At 36.5% G+C, this 21,833-nt stretch overlaps 1 protein-coding gene across 4 annotated transcripts in view; it reads right to left on the bottom strand.

The window, feature by feature from the left end:
- The window catches only part of TTC28 (tetratricopeptide repeat domain 28), a 573,809-nt gene that overhangs the window by 284,810 nt on the left and 267,166 nt on the right, over positions 1–21,833 (bottom strand). For all 4 annotated transcript variants that reach the window (XM_059040205.2, XM_059040206.2, XM_059040207.2 and 1 more), the window contains one exon: positions 327–474. In XM_059040205.2, the coding sequence (XP_058896188.1) occupies positions 327–474 (148 nt within the window). The remainder of the gene's footprint in view (positions 1–326; positions 475–21,833) is intronic.

Genomic DNA, 21,833 nt, shown 5'->3' with positions numbered 1-21,833 from the left:
GGACTACAAAAAACATAAGGATTCCTTATGTAACCCTAAAATCCAGAGAATTTGATTCATTTACCCATTCATACAGTTAGTTAACAAAAAATTCAAAAATATAATCTAGGTCCACAAACTTCCAGGCCAGTGGCCTTACCACCATCCCATTGTGTCTCCTTAATGTCACCTATTGACAGTGATTCCTGGTCTTCCTTGGTCTAAAATATCCAATCTTAGCTAATTTCATAACCTATCCATTCTCAATGCCTGAGTCTAAAGTCTTCAAAGGCTAGAAATGTTCTAATGTAAATTAGTGTTGGACCAAATACGTTCATCATATTTACCTCTCATGGGAGATTTCATGGCTGCTTCTACCATCCCCACCAGAAGCTGGAGACTCTTGGGGTCCTGAGCCAGCCCAGATGCAAAGGCTGCCAGGGCATCGGCATGACGTCCAAGGTACTGGAGGGCAACACCCTGTCGGAAGTATGCCTGGAAATAAAGAAAAGATAATGCATGTTTTACTTATACGCCTGGAAATAAAGAAAAGATAATGCATGTTTTACTTATACACAATGTTCCACCAAGGCTGATGAGGATTCTTGATTAGAACAACAGGTCAGCAGAACTAAAATTGAGGTGATCCTGGTTCAAAAACCTAGTAAAGTGTTTATAGTCAAATCTGATTTCTCTGAACATCATAAAATGTAAGCATACTTCTTTCAGGCAAATTATGTTTAAAACTTTCATTCTTTTCCCTTCTAGAACACATTGATTTTATCACATTCTTTGGTATTTATTCACATAGTACTTTTACTGTTTTTTTGATGATTTTTAAAATCTTTTATCCCAACTTTAACAGCATAAGCTCCTCAAGGACAGGGGTTTGGAGATTTCTTTACATCTCACCAAAGTATCTGGTATAGTGCAAGACAAATGAGAGATATTCAAATTCCACTTATTTTATAGTTCTCCTCATTAATTAAAGGGATAAATCAATATGTGATTAGTATTAAGATAACTGTAATAATAAGTAACACAACATGGTTACATTTAATGTGGTGTTTCAGACATAATATTTTAAAACTGTTATTAAAAATACATGTGCTTTGCTTAGAAACAGAATAAGATCGCTGTCCTTTGTATTGTTTAATTGGATTGGTTAAAAAAACTAGTATTATCAACTGTGAATATAAGGAAATAACCCTCCCTCCAGCTAATTGCAGAAAGGGCCAGAAAATTAATAAAATATTTAAACTTCAGAATGATCTTAAGAATGTGTAGTTTGTTTTTGAACAGAGTAAAAACAAGTAAATGATCAATGTGTTACCAGTATTTAACCAGCAAAGGACCTTGTACCTGATTAAATAACACATAAAACTGACATATTATTAATGCATTCATTGCTTATATGACATCTGCTTCTAAAATACTTGGCCTCCTATTTAGCTTAAATACTTTTATAATACTCTATGTTTGTAACACAAATGTAAATTTTTCAGTCCAGTATACTTTGCAGTTATAACAAATTGTATTCATGGAATATAAATGAAGTTTCAAACAACTCCTAAAACTACTACTCAATAAATTTAATACATAATTTTATAATTTTATATTATGCACACATACAGAGTGAAAGAGCACTTTTCATGTTTATCAAATATATTTGCTTATTTCATTTTTGTAACTACACTTTGAGGTAATGTAATATAGGCAATACTATTCAGTGTTTCTATTAAGAAACAATCCGGGCTTCCCTGGTGGCACAGTGGTTGGGAGTCCGCCTGCTGATGCAGGGGACACGGGTTCGTGCCCCGGTCCGGGAAGATCCCACATGCCGCGGAGCGGCTGGGCCCGTGAGCCATGGCCGCTGAGCCTGCGCGTCCGGAGCCTGTGCTCCACCAACGGGAGAGGCCACAACAGTGAGGAGCCCGTGTACCACAAAAAAAAAAAAAGAAACAATCCATAAACAGAATGAATACTCAAATGATTATGGGCTATTCAGACTTCTATTAGTTTAAACTACTAGCAGCTGTTAAACCTCAGACTCCAGTAAGACAATAACCTGTAAATGCACTTTCATTACTAATTGATAAGATCACTTCCTTTCACTGGACTCAGCCACTTTTTAATCTTTAATGTCTTTATACACATTTTTCACCACCCTTTTCATTTCATATTTTAGGTGACTTCTATAATCCAAGAGGCAATATGTACCACATTCCAACTAAAATTAACTAAAGTTTACATAATTCTATAAATTCTATATTAAAGCTAAACTTTAAAAATGTATTTATATGTGTGTGTATATATATATATATATATATATATATATATATATATACACACCAAATATCTGTAAACTCTATTATTTATGGAGAGAGACAAAATGTGTCCGTAGTAATGATTTCAGATATATATTTTAAGAAACACAAAAATCTACTGTGGTAATTATTTCACAATATATGTAAGTCAAATCATTATGCTGTATACCTGAAACTAATACAGTGCTGTAAGTCAATTAAATCTCAATAAAATTGGAGAAAAAAAACACAAAAATTTAGTCTCAATGAATTTTGATAATTTCTTGCATGTTTAAAGCAAAGCATTATCGTTCATTACTTCACTGAGAAAATAACTGATTTTCCTATCTGCCAAATGAAATCACTGAAAAGTATGACATCCACTCCCTAGTAGGTAGGCAAAGTTCAGCGTTAATGGCAAGTTATGGTGTCAAATACACAAAGGAGTTAAAGAAGGGCATGCATGTTTTGTTTTCTTAGGACACTCATAAATTAGATGAAAAAAGATATGACTGGATCATGCTGCCCACAGCCTCGGCTTCCTTTCTTCAGAAGATTTTGAAAAGAGATATAGGTGAGAAGGCTCCAAGGTTTCCCTTGATCCTCCCTTATGTCCGTCCAGAATCCCCAGCTCAACTTTATAAGATTTTCTCAGTTAAAAGCTTAGAGTTGCATTCTTGTCAAGATAGCATAATGAGTCAAGCTCTGACATATCCCTGCACCTAATTTACAAAGTGGGGCTTTCCCAACTTACTCTCATGTAATATTAATTGCATGTATGAATAGCTGTTGAATAAAAATTAGTTATCTATACTTCTGTGAGAGATATGCCACTATGCAGTTCAGGTTGATGATGATAAAACCTAGATTATGGGTTACTGTGATAGAATAAAAAGAATTCAGCACAGTGCCTGACATAGAGTAAATACTTAATAAAGTGAGCTATTTTGATTATTAGTTAATGAGAAAATAATCATAACAAGAAAACATAATTATAGACAAAGAGAATATAAGGACAGTCCAATAAATATTGAAAATATTTCATTATTCAATATAATATTATCCAATTCCTATCACTGCTTTATTCACTCCTCCCCCTTGCTCCATATAAGACTGCTGGCAACGGGGAAATTCAGAGCTGTAAGGCTCCCAGACAAAATCTGAACCACCTGACTAAAAGAAATTGGTACTAACAGGTCTTGGGAGATGTAGCAGCCACCCAGAGGATTCTCCGCCAGCCTCTTCCAAAGCAAAGGTCAAGAAGTGCTGAGTTTCACAGCTGTTTACTATAACTTCAAGAAGATTGATGTGACCTAATCTCTTACTATCACAGGTTTCATAGGAAGCAGCGTCATCTGAGAAAGGGGCAAATTTGGGTCACTTAGGACTGAGGAGAGGCAGTATATGTGCAGCACACTGAGGAAAAGTGGGGCCTATGAAGAAACGTTGAACACTTGGTGCCCAGCCAACCTCAGATAACATACCCCCTGCCTCAGCACTCCCCACACATATACCCACATTCTGGTCACTAGTTATGTAGCAGATGGAGAAGGGAAGGCAATATGGACTGACTATTGAGAGCACCTAAACCCTGAGAACAATGGTTTTAACCTGAAGCTTTAGCCAAGAAGAAAGACTTAGGGTTAAGACTCTGTGCTTCCAATGCAAAGGGCATGGGTTTGATCCCTGGTTGGGGAACTAAGATTCCACATGCCACGCAACTAAGATGCCACACGCCATGCATGGCAGCCAAAGGGGAAAAAAAAGACTTATAGGGAGCTAGTTAATACACTGGACTAAAGGAGGAATGCCTAGATTTTAAAGTGTTGCAGAGTCATTCATATATTTTTTGTTGTTCACCACAAAGAACTTTCAGTGATTATTCCACACATGCTACTTAATCTCACAAATAACAGAAATACAAGTAGGCTACAAGTATAAGTTTTCATTCCTTCCATCCTGCCTTCAATTAACATTCTCTAAAAATCTATAGCACCAGTCACTGTGATGTGTACCACAGGGCTTGTACCCTCAAGTGCTCACAGTCTAGAGGGGAAGAATATAAAAAGCTATAAATGTCTTGACTGCTACCTCCAGTAACTGTTTACTAATAGTTAGGGTTTGTTAACATTTTAGCAGAAATGAAAATGTAACTAATCACCAAAGTATTTATGCCCTTTTGTTAAAATTGTTAGTATTTGGTCTTTAATAAGTGGACATTCTCATCTCAGAGAGTTTGCTATAGACTAAATGTTTGTGTCCCTACAAAATTAATATGTTGAAATCTAATCCCCAGTGTGATGGTATTTGGAGGTAGGACTTTGGGGAAGTGATTAGGTAATGAGAGTGGAGCCGTCATGAGTGGGATTAGTGCCCTTATAAAAGTGACCCCAGAGAGCTCCCTCTTCCCTTCTACCACATGAGAACAGGCACAGCAAGAAGACAGCCATCTATTAACCAGGAAGTGGGCCCTCACCAGACACCAAACCTGCCATCACCTTGATCCTGGACTTCCCAGCCTCCAGAACTGTGAAAAATAAATGTTATTTAAGCCACCCAGTCTATGGTATTTTGTTATTGCAGTCCAAACAGACTATGACACGGTTAAAGTAAAAACACTCAAAGACTAAACATGGGAAACAGTAAGCCATTCACCCTTCAAGTACCCCTGGAAGCAATGAAGGACCTTTAAGTCTTTTCTTTCAACATTTTATTACTGGGTTCACAATTCTAAATCATCACTGAACCCAATAATAACCTAAACTTCCTACTCTCCCATGGCTCAAATGAGTAATGAGGTAAATTCCTATGCTCATAGGTACACATGTATATTTATAACATAAAATATAGAACAAATGTATATAATATGTAATGATATATAAAATTAAGGACTTCCTTGGTGGCACAGAGGTTAAGAATCCATCTGTCAATGCAGGGGACACGGGTTCCAGCCCTGGTCCAGGAAGATCCCACATGCCGTGGAGCAACTAAGCCTGTGCGCCACAACTACTGAGGCTGTGCTCTAAAACCCGCGAGCCACAACTACTGAGCCTGCGTGCCACAACTACTGAAGCCTGCGTGCCTAGAGCCCGTGCTCTGCAACAAGAGAAGCCACCGCAATGAGAAGCCTGCGCACTGCAAAGAAGAGTAGTCCCCGCTCGCCACAACTAGAGAAAGCTCATGAGCAACAACAAAGACCCAAAGCAGGGCTTCCCTGGTGGCGCGGTGGTTGAGAGTCCGCCTGCCGATGCAGGGGACACGGGTTCGTGCCCTGGTACGGGAAGATCCTACATGCCGTGGAGCGGCTGGGCCCGTGAACCACGGCCGCTGAGCCTGAGCGTCCGGAGCCTGTGCTCCGCAACAGGAGAGGCCACAACAGTGAGAGGCCCGTGTACCGCAAAAAAAAAAAAAAAAAAAAATTATTTAAAAAATTAACTGTTTACTTATATATACAATACAATCTATTACTTAGTTCAAGTGTTCCCAAATACTCTGCCTTTGATTTAATCTGTATATTAAATGTTATACTTTAATGTTCCTAACCTGTCTTTCACTGTTTGAATTTGAATTTTTTTACATCTTCTGAAGAATAAATATCTCTAACTATAACCTGCTAGCCAATCCAATCATACCACCTGCTACCACATCATCACCATCTTTGTCATCAATGTTTGTAAATTACATAATTATTTTCCTGACTTTTCCCTTATTATTTTATTTAAAAATGAGTAGAGATTGGGAAAATAGAAATGCTGATTCTAGTTTTTAAAAAGCAGCAGCATTAATCTATATTTTAACCACAACTGGATCAAAAATGAAAATGATTACAAGGTGCCAAAAGCAGAAAAGCTTTAACATTACTGGATGAACAAAGAACAGCTAACTATGCTCATTTTTGATGGAAAAGATAAAATTAGAGAATATATATATTAAAAAATGATTCTTAAAAGGAAAGACATGATTTGAGATTTTATTTTTCAGTTCTCTAGGAATTAACGCTCCCCACTCACTGAACATGTCAATCTCTTATTTAAGATTTGTATATTTGATATTCCACATATTTGACTTTCATATACTTTTTCAGGAATGCATTATACAGGAAAATAAGACTGCTTGTATTACTTAAAACATATCCATCGTACAAGTAAAATGTAAATAAACACATATTACCCACTATAAAATTTATAACATATTACAAATTATACACTGTCACATTAAAATATGACATATAAAAATGAAGGGACAGAACCCATGTCCTCAGTCAGTTTCCACTGTCTCGCATGAAATAGGCACCTATATGGATACATAAGCACAAATTATTTTTGTAATATATTTTGTTATGTATGCTCATTTAGAACAAGGGAGAAATTAATAGAACTTTCTACAATGATGGAACTGTTCTCTGTACTAATAACATTACCCTCTGGCCAGCCACATGTGGCTATTGAGCACTTGAAATATGGCTAGTGTGACTAAGAAACTAAATTTTAAATTTCCTTTCATTTTAATTAATTAAATTTAAATAGCCACAACTGGCTAGTAGCTACTGTATTGGACAGTGCAGCTCTAGAGTTTGGTCTTCCTTTAACAACAAACTTCCAAACACAAAGTGAAAGGGTATATACTAAACAAATAAAAATAACTACTACAAAAGCTTTGAACTGAAGCTATGTGACTTACTCCCAGGGCAGCTGTTGCAGAAGAGAAAGGACTCATAAGGTTGACATTAGAATCCTATCCCAGTTGCTTTTTAGCTGTGTGCCTTTACACAAGGCACTTAACTTCACCCAAATTTATGTGCCATTTCCACTTACAGAGAGGATGATAAGGATGACCTCAAAGGGTTGTAACAATGATTGCTAACTGATATCACATATATGAAGAGTGGGTACATTTTTAAAAATTGAAGTGAATTTCTCACTATTCACTCTCAGTTCGGCATTTGCTATTTAATCAGGTGGCTCCTCTGCTTTACCAGCTTGCAGAATAGAAATTACTTTTGGTAAAGTGGGTGAGGGGCTGACAAAAATTAGGCATAAAACAAAAATTAATGATCTTAATGATAACCTTCAGTCATTAAGGAAATAGTTATGTTTGGCAACTTCCATTTCAAAAGCCTATAAACTAGGTAATACATTTAAGGGAAATTTTAAATCAAAATTGCTTTTAAAAATGTTTACACTTTTGGGGACTTCCCTGGCAGTCCAGTGGTTAAGACTTCACCTTCCAATGCAGGGGGTGCAAGTTCAATCCCTCGTCAGGGAGCTAAGATCCCATATGCCTCAGGGTCAACAACACCAAAACATAAAACAGAAGCAATATTGTAACAAATACAAAAAAGATTTTTTTAAATGGTCCACATCAAAAAAATCTTTAAAAAAATGTTTACACTTTTGGCAGTTGATTGGGTAGGCTTCAATTATCTAGTAAGTTTGTTATTTGGGAAAAACATCATATGCAGGTTAAATAAAGTCCTTTTGGCCTAGGTGGAAAAGAAGAAAGAGGTGGCAAAAATAGATGACCAGAAATCTATCTGTAGAAACATGAAAAAGTCCTTCCTCTCAGAGACTTTACCCTGATCACTGATTATTAGAATTACTACAAGGTGTTCTGAGGCCGAAGCCTTACACCTATTTTAGAATTAACAAGAGCCCAGTCTTACCATATCAGTCTTGCCACTAAAAATTATCATAACTTTTAGTGCACAGATGTTTTATTTTCTAAAACTCTTTCTAGCTATCATTTGTTGAACCTCTACTCTGTTAGCTGTTTTCCATAGTTTATCACTAACTGTTTTCCATAGTTTATCACTAATGCTCACAATATTCTGCAAGAAGCTCTGACAACTATTACACAAAAGAGGTGGTTATGAAACATGCTCCTGCTGCCAAAAACTCTTTTCACTATCCCACACTACCTCTTTGATAAAAGAATTAATGGTGTGCAATTAACCCCTAAATCAAGCTTTTTGTTTGAGAATTCTTATACTTGCAAAATTCAACCTATGGAGGCAGAAATGAAGGAAAATCAGAAATGACACAGAAAATTTATGAACATGAATATTTAATCTCTATTCCATTAGCAACCGTTGATTGTAGAACAATTTTTAATGAATTGAATGGAAGGAAAATTCATTTCATTAACCTTTCATATAAATGTATTATTATTGAACTAAACAGACCACTGTACTTGCAACTCAGTTCGATGTTAATTAGATTACAAGCATGAGGCTTTAAATCAAAGAGAAACAAAAGGAGCCATCAGTAAGCTTCTCAGCCAACACTTGTTTGTTTGCGGGCTAAAATGGATTTTTACCTGCAATACAATTTGCTATGCTTCTTTTATTTTCTGACATTTTCAAGTGGATTTTCTTTTGCTTCTATTTGCTGACACTTATACATTAAAAATAAAAATAAATAAAACCTTGAGAATCAGCAAAGAACACATTCTTCATGTAGCAATGTTTTACCTTCTCAGCTGGGAGTAATCATTCCTATCCCTCCAGAAAACTATGCTTCTATTTTTTACTAGTCTGTCTTATTGTATGCTGAAAGTACATGCAAGAGATTGAAAGCTATTTTAGAAAACACCATTATTTAGTTTGCAACCCAGAGTCAGAGGCCCAAATGGCCTAAATGTAATGTTCTAACCAAATCTTAAGCTGTGAATTGTTATTCTCTTCAACATGGCTTTTGGTACATTGAATATCAATTTCTAAAAGAAATATGCTCTCAATCATAATTGTTTCATATCATATCAACTTTTTTCCCCAAAATTAGTTTTAAACTAATTATATCAAAAGTGTTAAAGTAACAAGTTTATGGGAAAATCATATTTTGAAAAGAAACCAGAAATCTGATAAGCAGTTAAAGATGAAATGACAACCAGGAGTTAAATAACTAAGTAGGTGTCAATTTCTAGCACTGGAGGAATTCCCAGTGCTAGTTATGTTAAAGTCTATGTCAAATTATAAGATGTGTCTACCATCATCTGGAGTTTCCCTTTTAAGCTTTAAAAGTAAACAACAAAAGAAGTTTGAAGTCCCCTAGAATAATGGTTCTGAACTGCCCATATCTTGTGCCTTCACTCTACCGGTGTGGCATAGGAGGAGTGTAAAGTCATGCCAAGAAGAAAACCAGGGAATTTTCTGAACAATCGCCAAGAAATCATCTGGCTTCAGCATGAGTTCTGTGCCCATGCCCTACCAACCCTCCCTCTACCCCAGAACACAGAGCATGCGTGCCTTCACACATATAGACTGGTCCTGGGGAAAGTGCTAAAACCAGAAGCAAAATGGAAAAAAAATAATGGTGGGCAGAGAGAATTATGAAAAACACTGATGCCAACAATATGGGAATTAAAGAATTCACTAACTATTGAAAAAAACACTTGGTATCTCACCTACCATAATGTAACTCTACCCAAACCATGCTAGATTAATCAGAATCCACTTCTACCAGAAAGCAGTCTATTAAAAATTATTGCCATAAGTGCTGTATATTACGATACAGCAGTTCTACACAAGGCTTCCCTGAGCAGACGAAACACCACCATTAGTGGCTCACTCCCTGATCTTTCTGACGTGATAGTTGATAGTTGATAACTCTTGCTTTTCTCATCAAATTATAATTCAAATGGGAGTCCACAGCATTATACCATGCAGAAGGTCAAAGTCATACAATAACATAACATATCTCCTGAAACGTCAAATCTATTTGAAGTTTCTGGGAGAGAATCTTTTTAATTAATAAACTTAGTTTTTAGAGCAGTTCTAGATTCACCACAAAACTGAGTGAAAAGTACAGAGAACTCCCATATAACCACTGTTCTGACATATGCATAACTTCCTGCACCACAGTGGTACTTTCTTATAATCAATGGAGAATTATTTTTATATGAAAATTATAGAAGAAAATAAAAGAGTTCACACAATTTTTAAAAACATAAATAAATACCCATCTCCATTCCATCTATAGCCCTAATCCTTGGAATAGTACCTCTCTTCTGACTTTTTAGGTATTTGGGAAAGCAAAGTTTCAGAAGTGCTCCCTAAACCACTGATAGCCTTTACCTTTGTCAATTGCTAGCTCACACAAAGAGTCTCCAGAAAAGAATATGTATTGGGGAGAGGAACATGACAGGGTGACATGAGCAAGTGGTAAGAGCAGGGCTGAAAGGCAAGAATATATGCCCAAAAAAACTTACACAAATATTTCACACATGCTTTTCTAAACAATAAACTTCACAGTCTACCTCTTTCCCCTTCCTATATTAGGTAATCTTTCTACACTGGCACATGTGTTAAGGTGCCACACATCAAAATGAAAAACAAGAAAAAGGAAAATGTCTGCCCCTCAATACCTACCAGCACAAAAACATAATAATACACTTTATATCTTTTCAAAAGAGAAGAGGTTCCATTTCTAGGCAAGATAGAGTAAGCATCCAATCTCTCCCACTGAATACAACCACATCCTGGAAAGACTTCATGGAAGAGCTCTCTTCATGGAAGAGCTCTTCATGGAAGAGCTCTCTAAATGGTAGCAGATGAATTGAGGAAGGAGACCAGAATTCAAAGCAGTACCAAATCAGCAATGGGTTTTCTGTTGGTCTGTTTATTCTTCCCATCTGGTATCACCCATCTTGGATTCAAAAGCAGCTCAAAATGAGGAAGTACTCATTGGTGCAAACAGAAAGCTCTCCAAGTAAAGTCCTCTTCTTCTGATCAGAGAAGCAAGAAAGAGAACTCCCAAGGGTAGAAAGAGTGGAGAAATCCCATTTTAAAAATCCTCTTTCCATTCTTTCCCAGTCCACACCCCAGGCAAGGACAGTAACAGCAGTGGCTGCTGAGCAGGCATATAAAATTCTGAGGAAGATGACCCTCATCACAGGAGCTGTGGTCCCCAGAGCTCAGGATGAGTCCTAATGTTTTTTTTTTCTCTCTCTCTCTGCCCTCTCACTACTTGATGCCTCATAAAGACATGATTATAGGACATGCATGGCAGAGCAAGGAAACTAAAGCCCTAGTTTTGGCTAGAGGATAGGAAGGGAGGAGGGCAGCCAGAGAACTGGAAAGTGTTGGGGAATTTTTCAAAGACATAGGAGGGAGCTTATGAGAGATCCCATAAAGAGGTGTTTGGATCTGACCTTAAACAGCATACCAAGGCTTTGAGAACTAAACTACGGAACAGACTACCACCTGGTTCTTAAACTGGCCACTGGGTGGTGCATACAAAAGAAAGGTCCCAGTAGAACTACAAAAACTCTGAAAACTTAACGGACTTTGGAACCAAAGTCCACAAAATATGGGCTGAGACTTATAGCCTGAACCTAACCAGGTAAATTGTCTATTAAAACAAACTATATTCTTCTTAAAATGTAAACAAGATGCAATGAATAATACCAAAGCATTCGGGATATAAGCATAATTACTTGGCCTATGAAGAACCAAAAAAATCTCTACTCACAAGGAAATAAGGCAATAAACAGATGCCAACTCTGAAATGACAAAGAAATTAAAATAATCAGGCAACTATTATATCCATGCTGCAAGAAGGGCAAATGGTCTTGTGAAAAATGGAAAGACAGACATTCCCAGCAAAGAAATAAAAGATATAAAGAAAAAACAAATTAAAATTTTTAAACATAAAAATACAATAACTAAAGTGAAATATTTAGGAATGGGCTCAACAGCAGAACTTTGATTACAGAGAAAAGAATCAGTGAATTTAAAGATAGACCAAAAGAAATTACCCAATCTGAACAACAGAGAGAAAAATAATTGAAAACCAAAAATATTCAGAGCCTCAGGAATATGTTGGGCAATAACAAAAGCTTTAATATTCATGTCATTGGTATCCCAGTAGGAGATGATAAGAAATGTGGAGCAGGGAAAAAAAAAAACTTGAAGAAATGATTTTAAATTTCCCACAATACGTGAGACACAAACCTTCAGATTCAAAGTCAGCAAACCCCAAAAAGGATTAACCCAAAGAAATCCATGCCTAGAAGCATCATAATCAAAATACTGAAAACTAAAAACAAAGAAAAACATCTTGAAAGCAGTCCGAGAAAAATGCCATAATATTTTCAGGGAAATAACATTTCAAATGACTGCAGACTTCTCATCGGAAACCATGGAGGCCAGAAAGCAGCGGAAAGACATTTTTTTAAAGGGCTGAAAGAAAAGAAATGTAAACCTGGAATTCTATAATACTTCAGGAAAACATCCTTCAAGAATGATGCTGAAATACAAAGAACTATGAAAACTTAAGAGTTAAAAAACAAAGCGGTTTCCCTGGTGGCAGAGTGGTTAAGAACCCGCCTGCCAATGCAGGGGACACAGGTTCAATCTCTGGTCCACGAAGATTCCACATGCCGCAGAGCAACTAAGCCCATGCACCACAACTACCAAGCCTGCGCTCTAGAGCCCAGGCTGAGCCCACGTGCCACAACCACTGAAGCCCGTGCGCCTAGAGCCAATGCTCTGCAACAAGACAAACCACCGCAGTGAGAAGCCCGTGCACAGTAACGAAGATCCAATGCAGCCAAAAATAAATAAAACAAATAAATTTTAAAAATAAAAAACAAAGAACCCAATAAAAAATGGGCAACAGATTTGAACAGACACTTCAGCAGAGAGGATATTCAGATGGCAAATAAGCACAAGAAGAAGATGTTCAACATCATTAGCCATCAGCCAACACTAGTCAAGAAAATGCAAAGTAAACCACTATATACCTATCTGAACAACAGACAAACAAAACAAAAACAATACCAAATGTTGGTGAAGATACAGAGCAACTAGAATTCTCATACACTGTTGGTATAATGCAAATGTCTGGAAAATGGTTTTTCAGTTTCTTATAAAGTAAAATACAGATTTACTATATAATCCAGCAATCCTACTTCTAGGTGTTTGTCCTAGAGAGATAACAGACATTCACACAAAACCTGTACATGAATGTTTACCAGTGCTCTATTCATAATTTCCCCAAACTGGGAACAATCCAAATATCCTTCAAACGATGAACAGATAACTCTTTTATGTTTCAGGTCTGATTTTTATTACTATCATTTCGCCCATTTGCCAACTACTCCAGACAGGGTCAAAGTACAATCCAAATAAAGTCAAGGGATAAATCTATTAAGATCAATTCAGGGTTGTGAGTCATGTGGATGATTTTAAAATTTTAAAGGTGTTTTTAAAAGTAAAATGATGCTTTGGGCATCTCAATGAGAAGCATGCACAAACACAAACAGACAATACACACTGCAAACCCTATAATGAAACAAAAAGAATACTTAAAAATACAATGCACTTTGTATAAAACGAACAACAAAACTACCATGGAAGTAGAGTTATTTGTACAAACATTATATTTATATAAATTATTGTTTAAAGTAAAGCCAAAAATATGAAGTTAAGAGATTAAATATAAAAAATGGATAGTAATATGTATAGTTAATCTCATTATTCACAGATTCTATATTTGTGAATTCAACTACTTACTAAAATTTATTTGTAACCCTAAAATCAATACTCCTGGTGCTTTCATGTTCATTCAAGGACAAGTGCAGAGCAGAAAAAATTTGAGTCACCCAATCCATATATTCCTAAAACAAGCTGACACTTTGTCTTCTTACTTCAGCTGTCATAAGTAAACAAGTATCCTTTTCACTGGTGTTTTCAGTTTTAAATGGCCCCCAAGTGTAGTGCTAGAGTGTTCCTAAGGACAAACCTGTTATGTTCCTTAGACAGAAAATACATGTGTTAGATAAGCTTTGTTCAGGAATGATTTACAGTGCTGCTGGCCATGAGTTCAATGTTAATGAATTAACAATATATATTAACTCAGGTATATTTAAACAGAAGCACACATAAAACAAAGTTATGTGTTGATCAGTTGACAAAAATGTTGTGACCAGAGACTTGCAGGAACCTAACCCTGTATTTCCCATAGGAGTAATGGTTCAGTATTTGCTAACTCAGTATTTGCTCAACTCATAGAACATAATAACCACCCTGAATAACCAGAACTGATTGTTAATTTTAATTAGAGGAAAAGGAAACCATTTTCCCCTTGGCTGTGACACCCAGTGAAGTGGCAAATGTGCAAGAGCTCTCCTGTTCTTTGCTCTCTCCTGGAGCTCTAGGGCAGGAAGCAGAGAAAGAATGGATACCTCCACCTATAAGGAGAGGTACAATTACTAACAATAACCATAATAGCTACTACTCATTAAGTGCCTCCTAATTTACCAACACTCTTCCAGGTGCTTTACGTTCATTCACTCATTCTTTAAACAAATATTTGCATGATTAGCTCCATGCCAGGCCCTGTGCCAATGAAACCCAAGGGAGAGAAGATAGACACTTTCTCTGCACTTCTAAAGCTCATATCTAGTGCAAGAGTAAACAAATACACAATGAAAAAATAAGTTGTGAAAGTACAATAAAGAAACAAAACATGGAGAGTAATAAAGAATAACTGGTGGGGGAGACATATGTTATTTTAAAACATACCCAGAAAAGGTACCATTTAAGCTGAGAGTTAAGGATGGTAAGAAGCCAACCAAGGAAAGATAACTGCAGGCAGGGTTGCAAAGGCCTGAGACTAGAAAGAGTGTAGTATGCTCATGGAATTCAAAGAACCCCACCTCAGTGGGAAAGAATGGCATGAGATGAGTCATTTAGTTCCCATAATGACTTTCGAAAGTAGGCATTATCAACCCTATTTTTAAAATGAAGAACTTGAAGAGTTCAGAGAAGTAAAGAAACTTGCTCGAGTTGCACAGCTCATGGGCAAAAATTCAATCAGGATGGATTGATGCCAAAATCCATACTCTTTCACTTACATCATGCTGCCTCCCACTTTCTTCCCGCTATCCTATGACTCACCTCCAAAGATTCTCCTGTCTCACTAAGGTAGATATATTTATATACCTTAAAGAAAAATAACTAAGTCACAGAAATGTAATAAATAGGACTTGATGTCAACAAGTACAGTTGATATATGCTCTCTCTCTGTCTGTGTACATCCTGGGACCTTATGCACTTCTAAATAGTCACATCCTACTGCTGACACATGTTCAGTAATTACGTTATTATCCTCATTACATCCCTGTAACCCCTTGATGCCAGTGCTTTCTCTCAATCATGAGCTAATCTAGCTTTCCCCTATGAGACATGAAAAGAAAATGGCTTTTATTTTTATAGATAGAAAAACTAAGGTAAAGAAAGGTTAAAGTTCACAATGTCTTCCTCTTCACACATCACAGTTACCCTAAACCGGCAGTTCTGTTTTGCACATAGTATTTACAGAGATTTAATCCTGAAAGGGTCTATGCCAGGGATTCAGGTTTCCCATTTTCCTTCTTGGTTTTTGTTTTCTTAGGTAGTTATTTATGTGACTGTCCTCCTAACTAAATGGACCAATCTGGGCATAAACCATTTTCTCATTTTCTCTGCTTATAGAAAGGAATGGTTTATTTCAGCACTGCAGATAACATCTTGAGGTCTCAGGAGTATGACAAATTGAAACAGTCTCTTTCTTGCCTAACATTTCTTACCCAAGAGTCAAGTGATGATGTTAAGGAACAAATTCTCTTCTCCTGACAATTTTTACTTATTTTCTTAATAGCCCTGCTAAGATTCAACGAATTTCAGTTTGCTTAGAGCCTACTTAGTGCCTGCCAACAAGCACAGGATGCTTTCATTCATCTGTGTAACAGTCCTATTGGTGAGGCATTCCTATAAAATTATGGCAGCAATTCCAAAACAGAAACAGCAGAAACAGGGTTAATGAATTATCTTTCAAAAGAGCCATCAGAATAGCACAGCAGTTCTTACATAACTAGAAAACTTAATAAATTATTTTGATTGAGAAATATTCAGAAATTTTATTGAGGTGTAATATCAATGTGCAAAAAATTACCTGTTCAGTGGTATTATCTGTATTTTATAAAATCATGTGAAAACAAGCACAACAACTGAATACAACTGCATAACTCTACTAATAAATCTATGTCTTGGTAATCATGCACAAAGAATAACATTCACAGACAACTGATGCCTCGATTGGCTAAACAGTTCCAGATTAATGCTGTTCTTTGACCTGTTAGATTCTTCTTGCACATAATTCTGGTGTGCTATTTGACAGGTACCTTTGGTGCAGCAATGGTGTGATTCGCACCCCTTCCAAAGATCACAAATTGCTAACATTGTACCCTCTATCCTTTAAGCTCTCTTTCTATAAAACTTTTAAATTGAAACATATTTTCTAGTATTATTTGTTGACAAGTTTTAAACTGCAGTCAAAATGATTTCATATTTTTAATTAAATTCACCTTTGGCATTTTTCTGTAACTTTAACCTTTCATCAATAACATATTCTCTAACTACCATGTATCATGTATTCAGTGCTACAGAGGCATATAAGAAGAGATATATATATATTTTTATTCGGTATGCAGGCCTCACGCTATTGTGGCCTCTCCCGTTGCGGAGCACAGGCTCCGGACGCGCAGGCTCAGTGGCCATGGCTCACCGGCCCAGCTGCTCCATGGTATGTGGGATCTTCCCGGACCAGGACACGAACCCGTGTCCCCTGCATTGGCAGGCGGATTCTCAACCACTGCGCCACCAGGGAAGCCCAAGAAGAGATAACTAATCTCAGCTTTCAGAAAGCATATAATCAACTTGGGAACATATGTAAAAGCTGCACATTAGATAATTAAAGACTTGTTTCAAAGTAGCATATGAACAAGTGCATATAAAATTGAATATGGATCCTCCCCAATTTACAGAGATATTGTTTTCTAAAAGTTCATTTTCAAGCCAGTTGTTCAGAATGTTTTAAGCATCTTTCCGTTAAAAAAATTATCCTGTAAAGGGTAGTTATATTATCCAGCCAGTTCACAATGACCTACTTCATAGAAAATGCCACTGGATTACAAGACTAGCAATATTACGGAAAGGAACAGAAATGGAACTGATATTCATTAGTATGTGACAAGCACTTCTACACAAGTAATGTTATTTAGTCTGAATAATCCTGCAAGGTAGATTATTAAGTCTTCCTTTAAAGATAAGGACCCTGAGGCTGATAAAGGTTAAGTAACTTGCCCAAGGGAATAGCTTGTAAATGATAGAACAGATTCAAACCCAGAACTGCCTGGCTCTGAAGCCAGGACTCCATTCCTACAACATGCAGCTTCCTTTTAAAACAGCATTTATAAGGGAACACTTTTTCCGTATGCCAAATGGGAATGTCAGAAATATATTTCACAACCCAAAAGCTCCTGAAGTGCAGAAACAATGACTTTTCATCTTTGTATCTCCAATGTGGTGTTTCACACAGAGTAGTTACCCAATGATTACTGAATGAATGAATGAATGAACAAATAACAAATTAACAAAAAAATGAGTTCTTCAAAAGCAGGGGTTTTTTTAATTCATATCTAAATACATATAGCCTACCATAGACATATAATCTACCCATCAATAAATATTTATTAGTAAAGAATTCCATCCTGCTAGCACACCTCTCATTCTGCTTTTCCTAAATTTGTAATCCTGACTGCTTTCAAATTCATTCCTTGAACTCAATGTCTTTCAAAATCTCAGTTCTCTCCTCCTTCCTTTCGTTAGATACTGAAATCCAGAAGACTAAATCTATATTTACATCTCTTATGGTCTCAGCAAGCTCCCTAGCCAGGACAGATATGAATTTAACCTAGTAAGCTTTACCCATAATGCTCTTGGACCTAGGAGTTTGAAAAAGATGCACTGCCCCTTGGGGAGAATTATCCAAACCAGTATCAATGAAGTCTATTTATTTTGTCCAGAGGAAATGCAAATGAACTTAGTTGCATCAAGTTCCTGAATGTACACTTCTTCAGCAAATTAAGAAACCCATTTCAAGTTGTTTGAAAGGAATCTTGGCTGACACTTGCAAATGAGCCTTCTACAGAGAAGTAGCTCTGATTCCACAGCTTTTCATTTCATATGGTCTTAGAGATGAATATTCAGATCCCACATCAACATTTAATGAAATGGATAGAATCCCAAAGGCTTAAAAACTAGGTTCCACTTCATAATTTGTCATTCTCTCTACCTTCTTTCAGGATACATTAATTTTTTAAGAAGTTCTTTTAACTAGCTTCTAAGATACATTTTTAACCACTACAAGTTCAAAAATGATGTATAAACGCCCTAATTTAATTGGTATCTTATGTAAAGAATCCTTATTAGTTATACAATTGTGACTATAATTAAATAAAAATATAGAAGTGATAGAAATAAAGGTTCTGAATTTCTCACATTAAAAGTCCTTGAAAAAAAAGACAAATCATTTTCTTAAGCTCCCAGAGAGTACACTTAATATCCTATACCAACCATGTTGATTATTTTCAAAATTATCCTGAATATTATTAATGGCAAATGTTAAACTACCAAATATCCTGTACTATTGATAAGTTCTCTCTGATGACATGGCTCGGCAATTTCAGTATATACACTGTGAAACAAGAGAACCAGAAGTACTTTCAAGAAAGAACAACAAAATCTTCATTCCTTTCAGCAATTGGCTCAGAGCAATGAAACAGAAATACATGTTTTTAAAACATACTTTATATCCACATTTAAATGCCTAATTAATCCTAATAATTAAATGCAGCCACTAACCACTTTCTTTGCAAGATCTCTTTTTTATTTCCATAAACTCTAGAATTTAATGGAAATCATTGTGTCATTATGGCCAGGGTAATAAATGCCTATTGGTCAATAAGCTCTGAACCTTAACAGGCAGTTAACTAATTCAGTCGGAAATAAGACCAATAGTTCTAATGGCCTCTAATTTCACTGCAAGAGTCCAGTCTTATGAACTATAGATGGTTTTCATGAGCTTTTCCTACAGCAGAGAACAGCAATTTAAATGTAAAAGACATGCATTTGAAATTCAAGTGCTTACACTGATTTCATTTGCCAGTGAGACCACAGATCAGAAGAGGTCCTTCCAGAAGAAATATTTAAGTGCAATAAGTAGAGCCAATGCAAACAAAAATAAAACGATTTTAAATTACAAGAGGTCAATTTAGTCTATTTGAAAATCATTCAAGTTTTCTTTTGTTTATTTCAAACAATCTGAATATTTTTTTAAACTGGACAAAAGTAACAACTGTACAAACATCTTGTAATAAAAACAGAAAGGGAGGCTTAGAGAGTTGATCTCTTCCTGCTGTCTCACTCATCCTCCCCTGGGAGTGAAGGCTTCTAGATTTCAACATAAATAGATATAACAGTATACAGGTATCAGTATACTTGAAATAAAATAGTTTGGAGACATTAGTTATCTACTCAAAACCTGATCTTTTCAGCTGTTTGTCTCACACTGCAACAGCAGAGAAAGCACTTCAAGCCATGAAGTAAGACTGCCCCCCCCCCAAAAAAAAAATTTAAAAGGCTTGGGGCTTCCCTGGTGGCGCAGTGGTTGAGAGTCCGCCTGCCGATGCAGGGGACACGGGTTCGTGTCCCAGTCCAGGAAGATCCCACACGCCGCGGAGCAGCTGGGCCCGTGAGCCATGGCCGCTGAGCCTGCGTGTCTGAAGCCTGTGCTCCGCAACTGGAGAGGCCACAACAGTTGAGAGGCCTGCGCACCGCAAAAAAAAAAAAAAAAAAAAAAAAAGGGAATGTCCCTCCGTCCTATACCAGGGGGTGTCTTCCATATGAAAATGAACTAGGTTATGTTCACTGTTCTGCTAGCATTCAATACTGACCTGATCATTTTGTGCCTCTTTCCACACTTCTATAGTAGCTACACTTAACAGGAAAATCTCTTAAATTACACAATTGGGCTCCTTATTCCTATGACATTTAATTTAAAAAGCATTTACATGCCAAATTTAAAAAAATCCTTATACTTATTCATCACTTACTTTGTCAATTATGGTGAAAGAAGTTAAAGTTCTTTGGCCTAATTTTATACCAAACTTCTGACAAACCTAAAGAAAACAAATCACTGTATTTTCTAGCCTCTAGTTCAATCATAATCACATTTAGCCTAATCTTCCTGGTCGCACACTAATTAAGACAGTGATAATATATGGTAGTGAACTAGAACACTAGACAGGTAGTAAAGAAACCTAGGGCTGGTACTAGCCTTGTAAATGACCAGTTATATGAATTTCAATTATTTTCCCTCTCCCAGCCTCAACTCCATCATTTCTAAAGTGAGGGGTTGGGTTAAATGATCTCTTAAGGGTCTTTAGAACTGTGTAACATCCTAAAATCCTGTTCTATGAAATGTGATCTTCTTTAACTATTTATAGAGTGGTTAACTGCTATGGGGTCCTAAATTTCTCCTTAATACTTCCACATTCACTATCATTTGGAATCTTGTGATTATCATACTTGGTTTCATTTCAGTGTCGCCTTTTTCAAACATTTTTTTCCAAAAAAGAAAACTTAACATAAGGGTCTAGAAAAGATATCTGCCACCACCATCCTTCCCCCAAGGCAGGGCAAGCTTTCTTTCCCTTTTAACAAAAACATTTGCAACTGGCAAGAAGGGTGTGAGCCAGTCTATTTCTTTCCATGTGTTAATGAACCACCTATTACCAAATGGAACTCTTTCCTTAATTCCAGACCAGTAAACACCATTTTCTGATGATGTAAAATGACAAAGTACTAATTAGAAGGAATCTAATATGAAGTCACAATTCTCATTAATTAGAAGTTATTAGAGTAATTATTAACAAGTCACATTATCATTAGACCAAAGAAAATGACAAAATTGATTTATGCATTCAAGAGTCTCTAATAAACAGGGTCTACAATCAAGGTCCTCTATAAAAAGACCAGAGTAGAGAAAATAACATTTTACAGGTTTAATGAATGTTCTGAAAATATCACATTTTTTTATTGTCCAGATGTCATTTTCCAGCATTAAATATAGCCTGAAATATTGAATTAAACTAGATGACTAGAAAGAGAAAATACTTTAAAGTCTCCAAAGAGTACAACCTGTAGCATCTTCAAGAGGCTAAAATAATCCTAATGATGACAAATGCCCTGAGGATCCCAAGAAGCATCTAACTCTAAGGTCAAAAGAGTACTGCCTTTGTTCAGCTCCCTAATTAAGATGAATTGAAGATAAACGCAAACAAAAATTGTGGGCATTTGGAGACCAATACATCAAAAAAACAGAGGAAGGGAAAAAAAGCTGCTCAATTAATTGCAAAGTCATAACAACATGAGTAAATTTCATGTTTCTTTTGGAATTTGTCAGACTTCCTGATTCTTTCCTTAGGGGTTTTTGCAATTTTGAACTAGCTCAGATTATATCATAAACACGTTTCAACGTTAGTGAATTTTGGTATGTATTTGTACTCTGAACATACTTCAAAACTCTGTAATAAAAAGTTACTGATGGGCTTCCCTGGTGGCGCAGTGGTTTAGAGTCCGCCTGCCGATGCAGGGGGCGCGGGTTCGTGCCCCGGTCCGGGAGGATCCCACGTGCCGCGCAGCGGCTGGGCCCGTGGGCCATGGCT

This window comes from Kogia breviceps, chromosome 15 (genome assembly GCF_026419965.1).
Source record: "Kogia breviceps isolate mKogBre1 chromosome 15, mKogBre1 haplotype 1, whole genome shotgun sequence".
In the NCBI taxonomy this organism is placed as follows: Eukaryota; Metazoa; Chordata; class Mammalia; order Artiodactyla; family Physeteridae; genus Kogia; species Kogia breviceps.
This window is presented reverse-complemented; position numbering and strand designations above follow the sequence as displayed.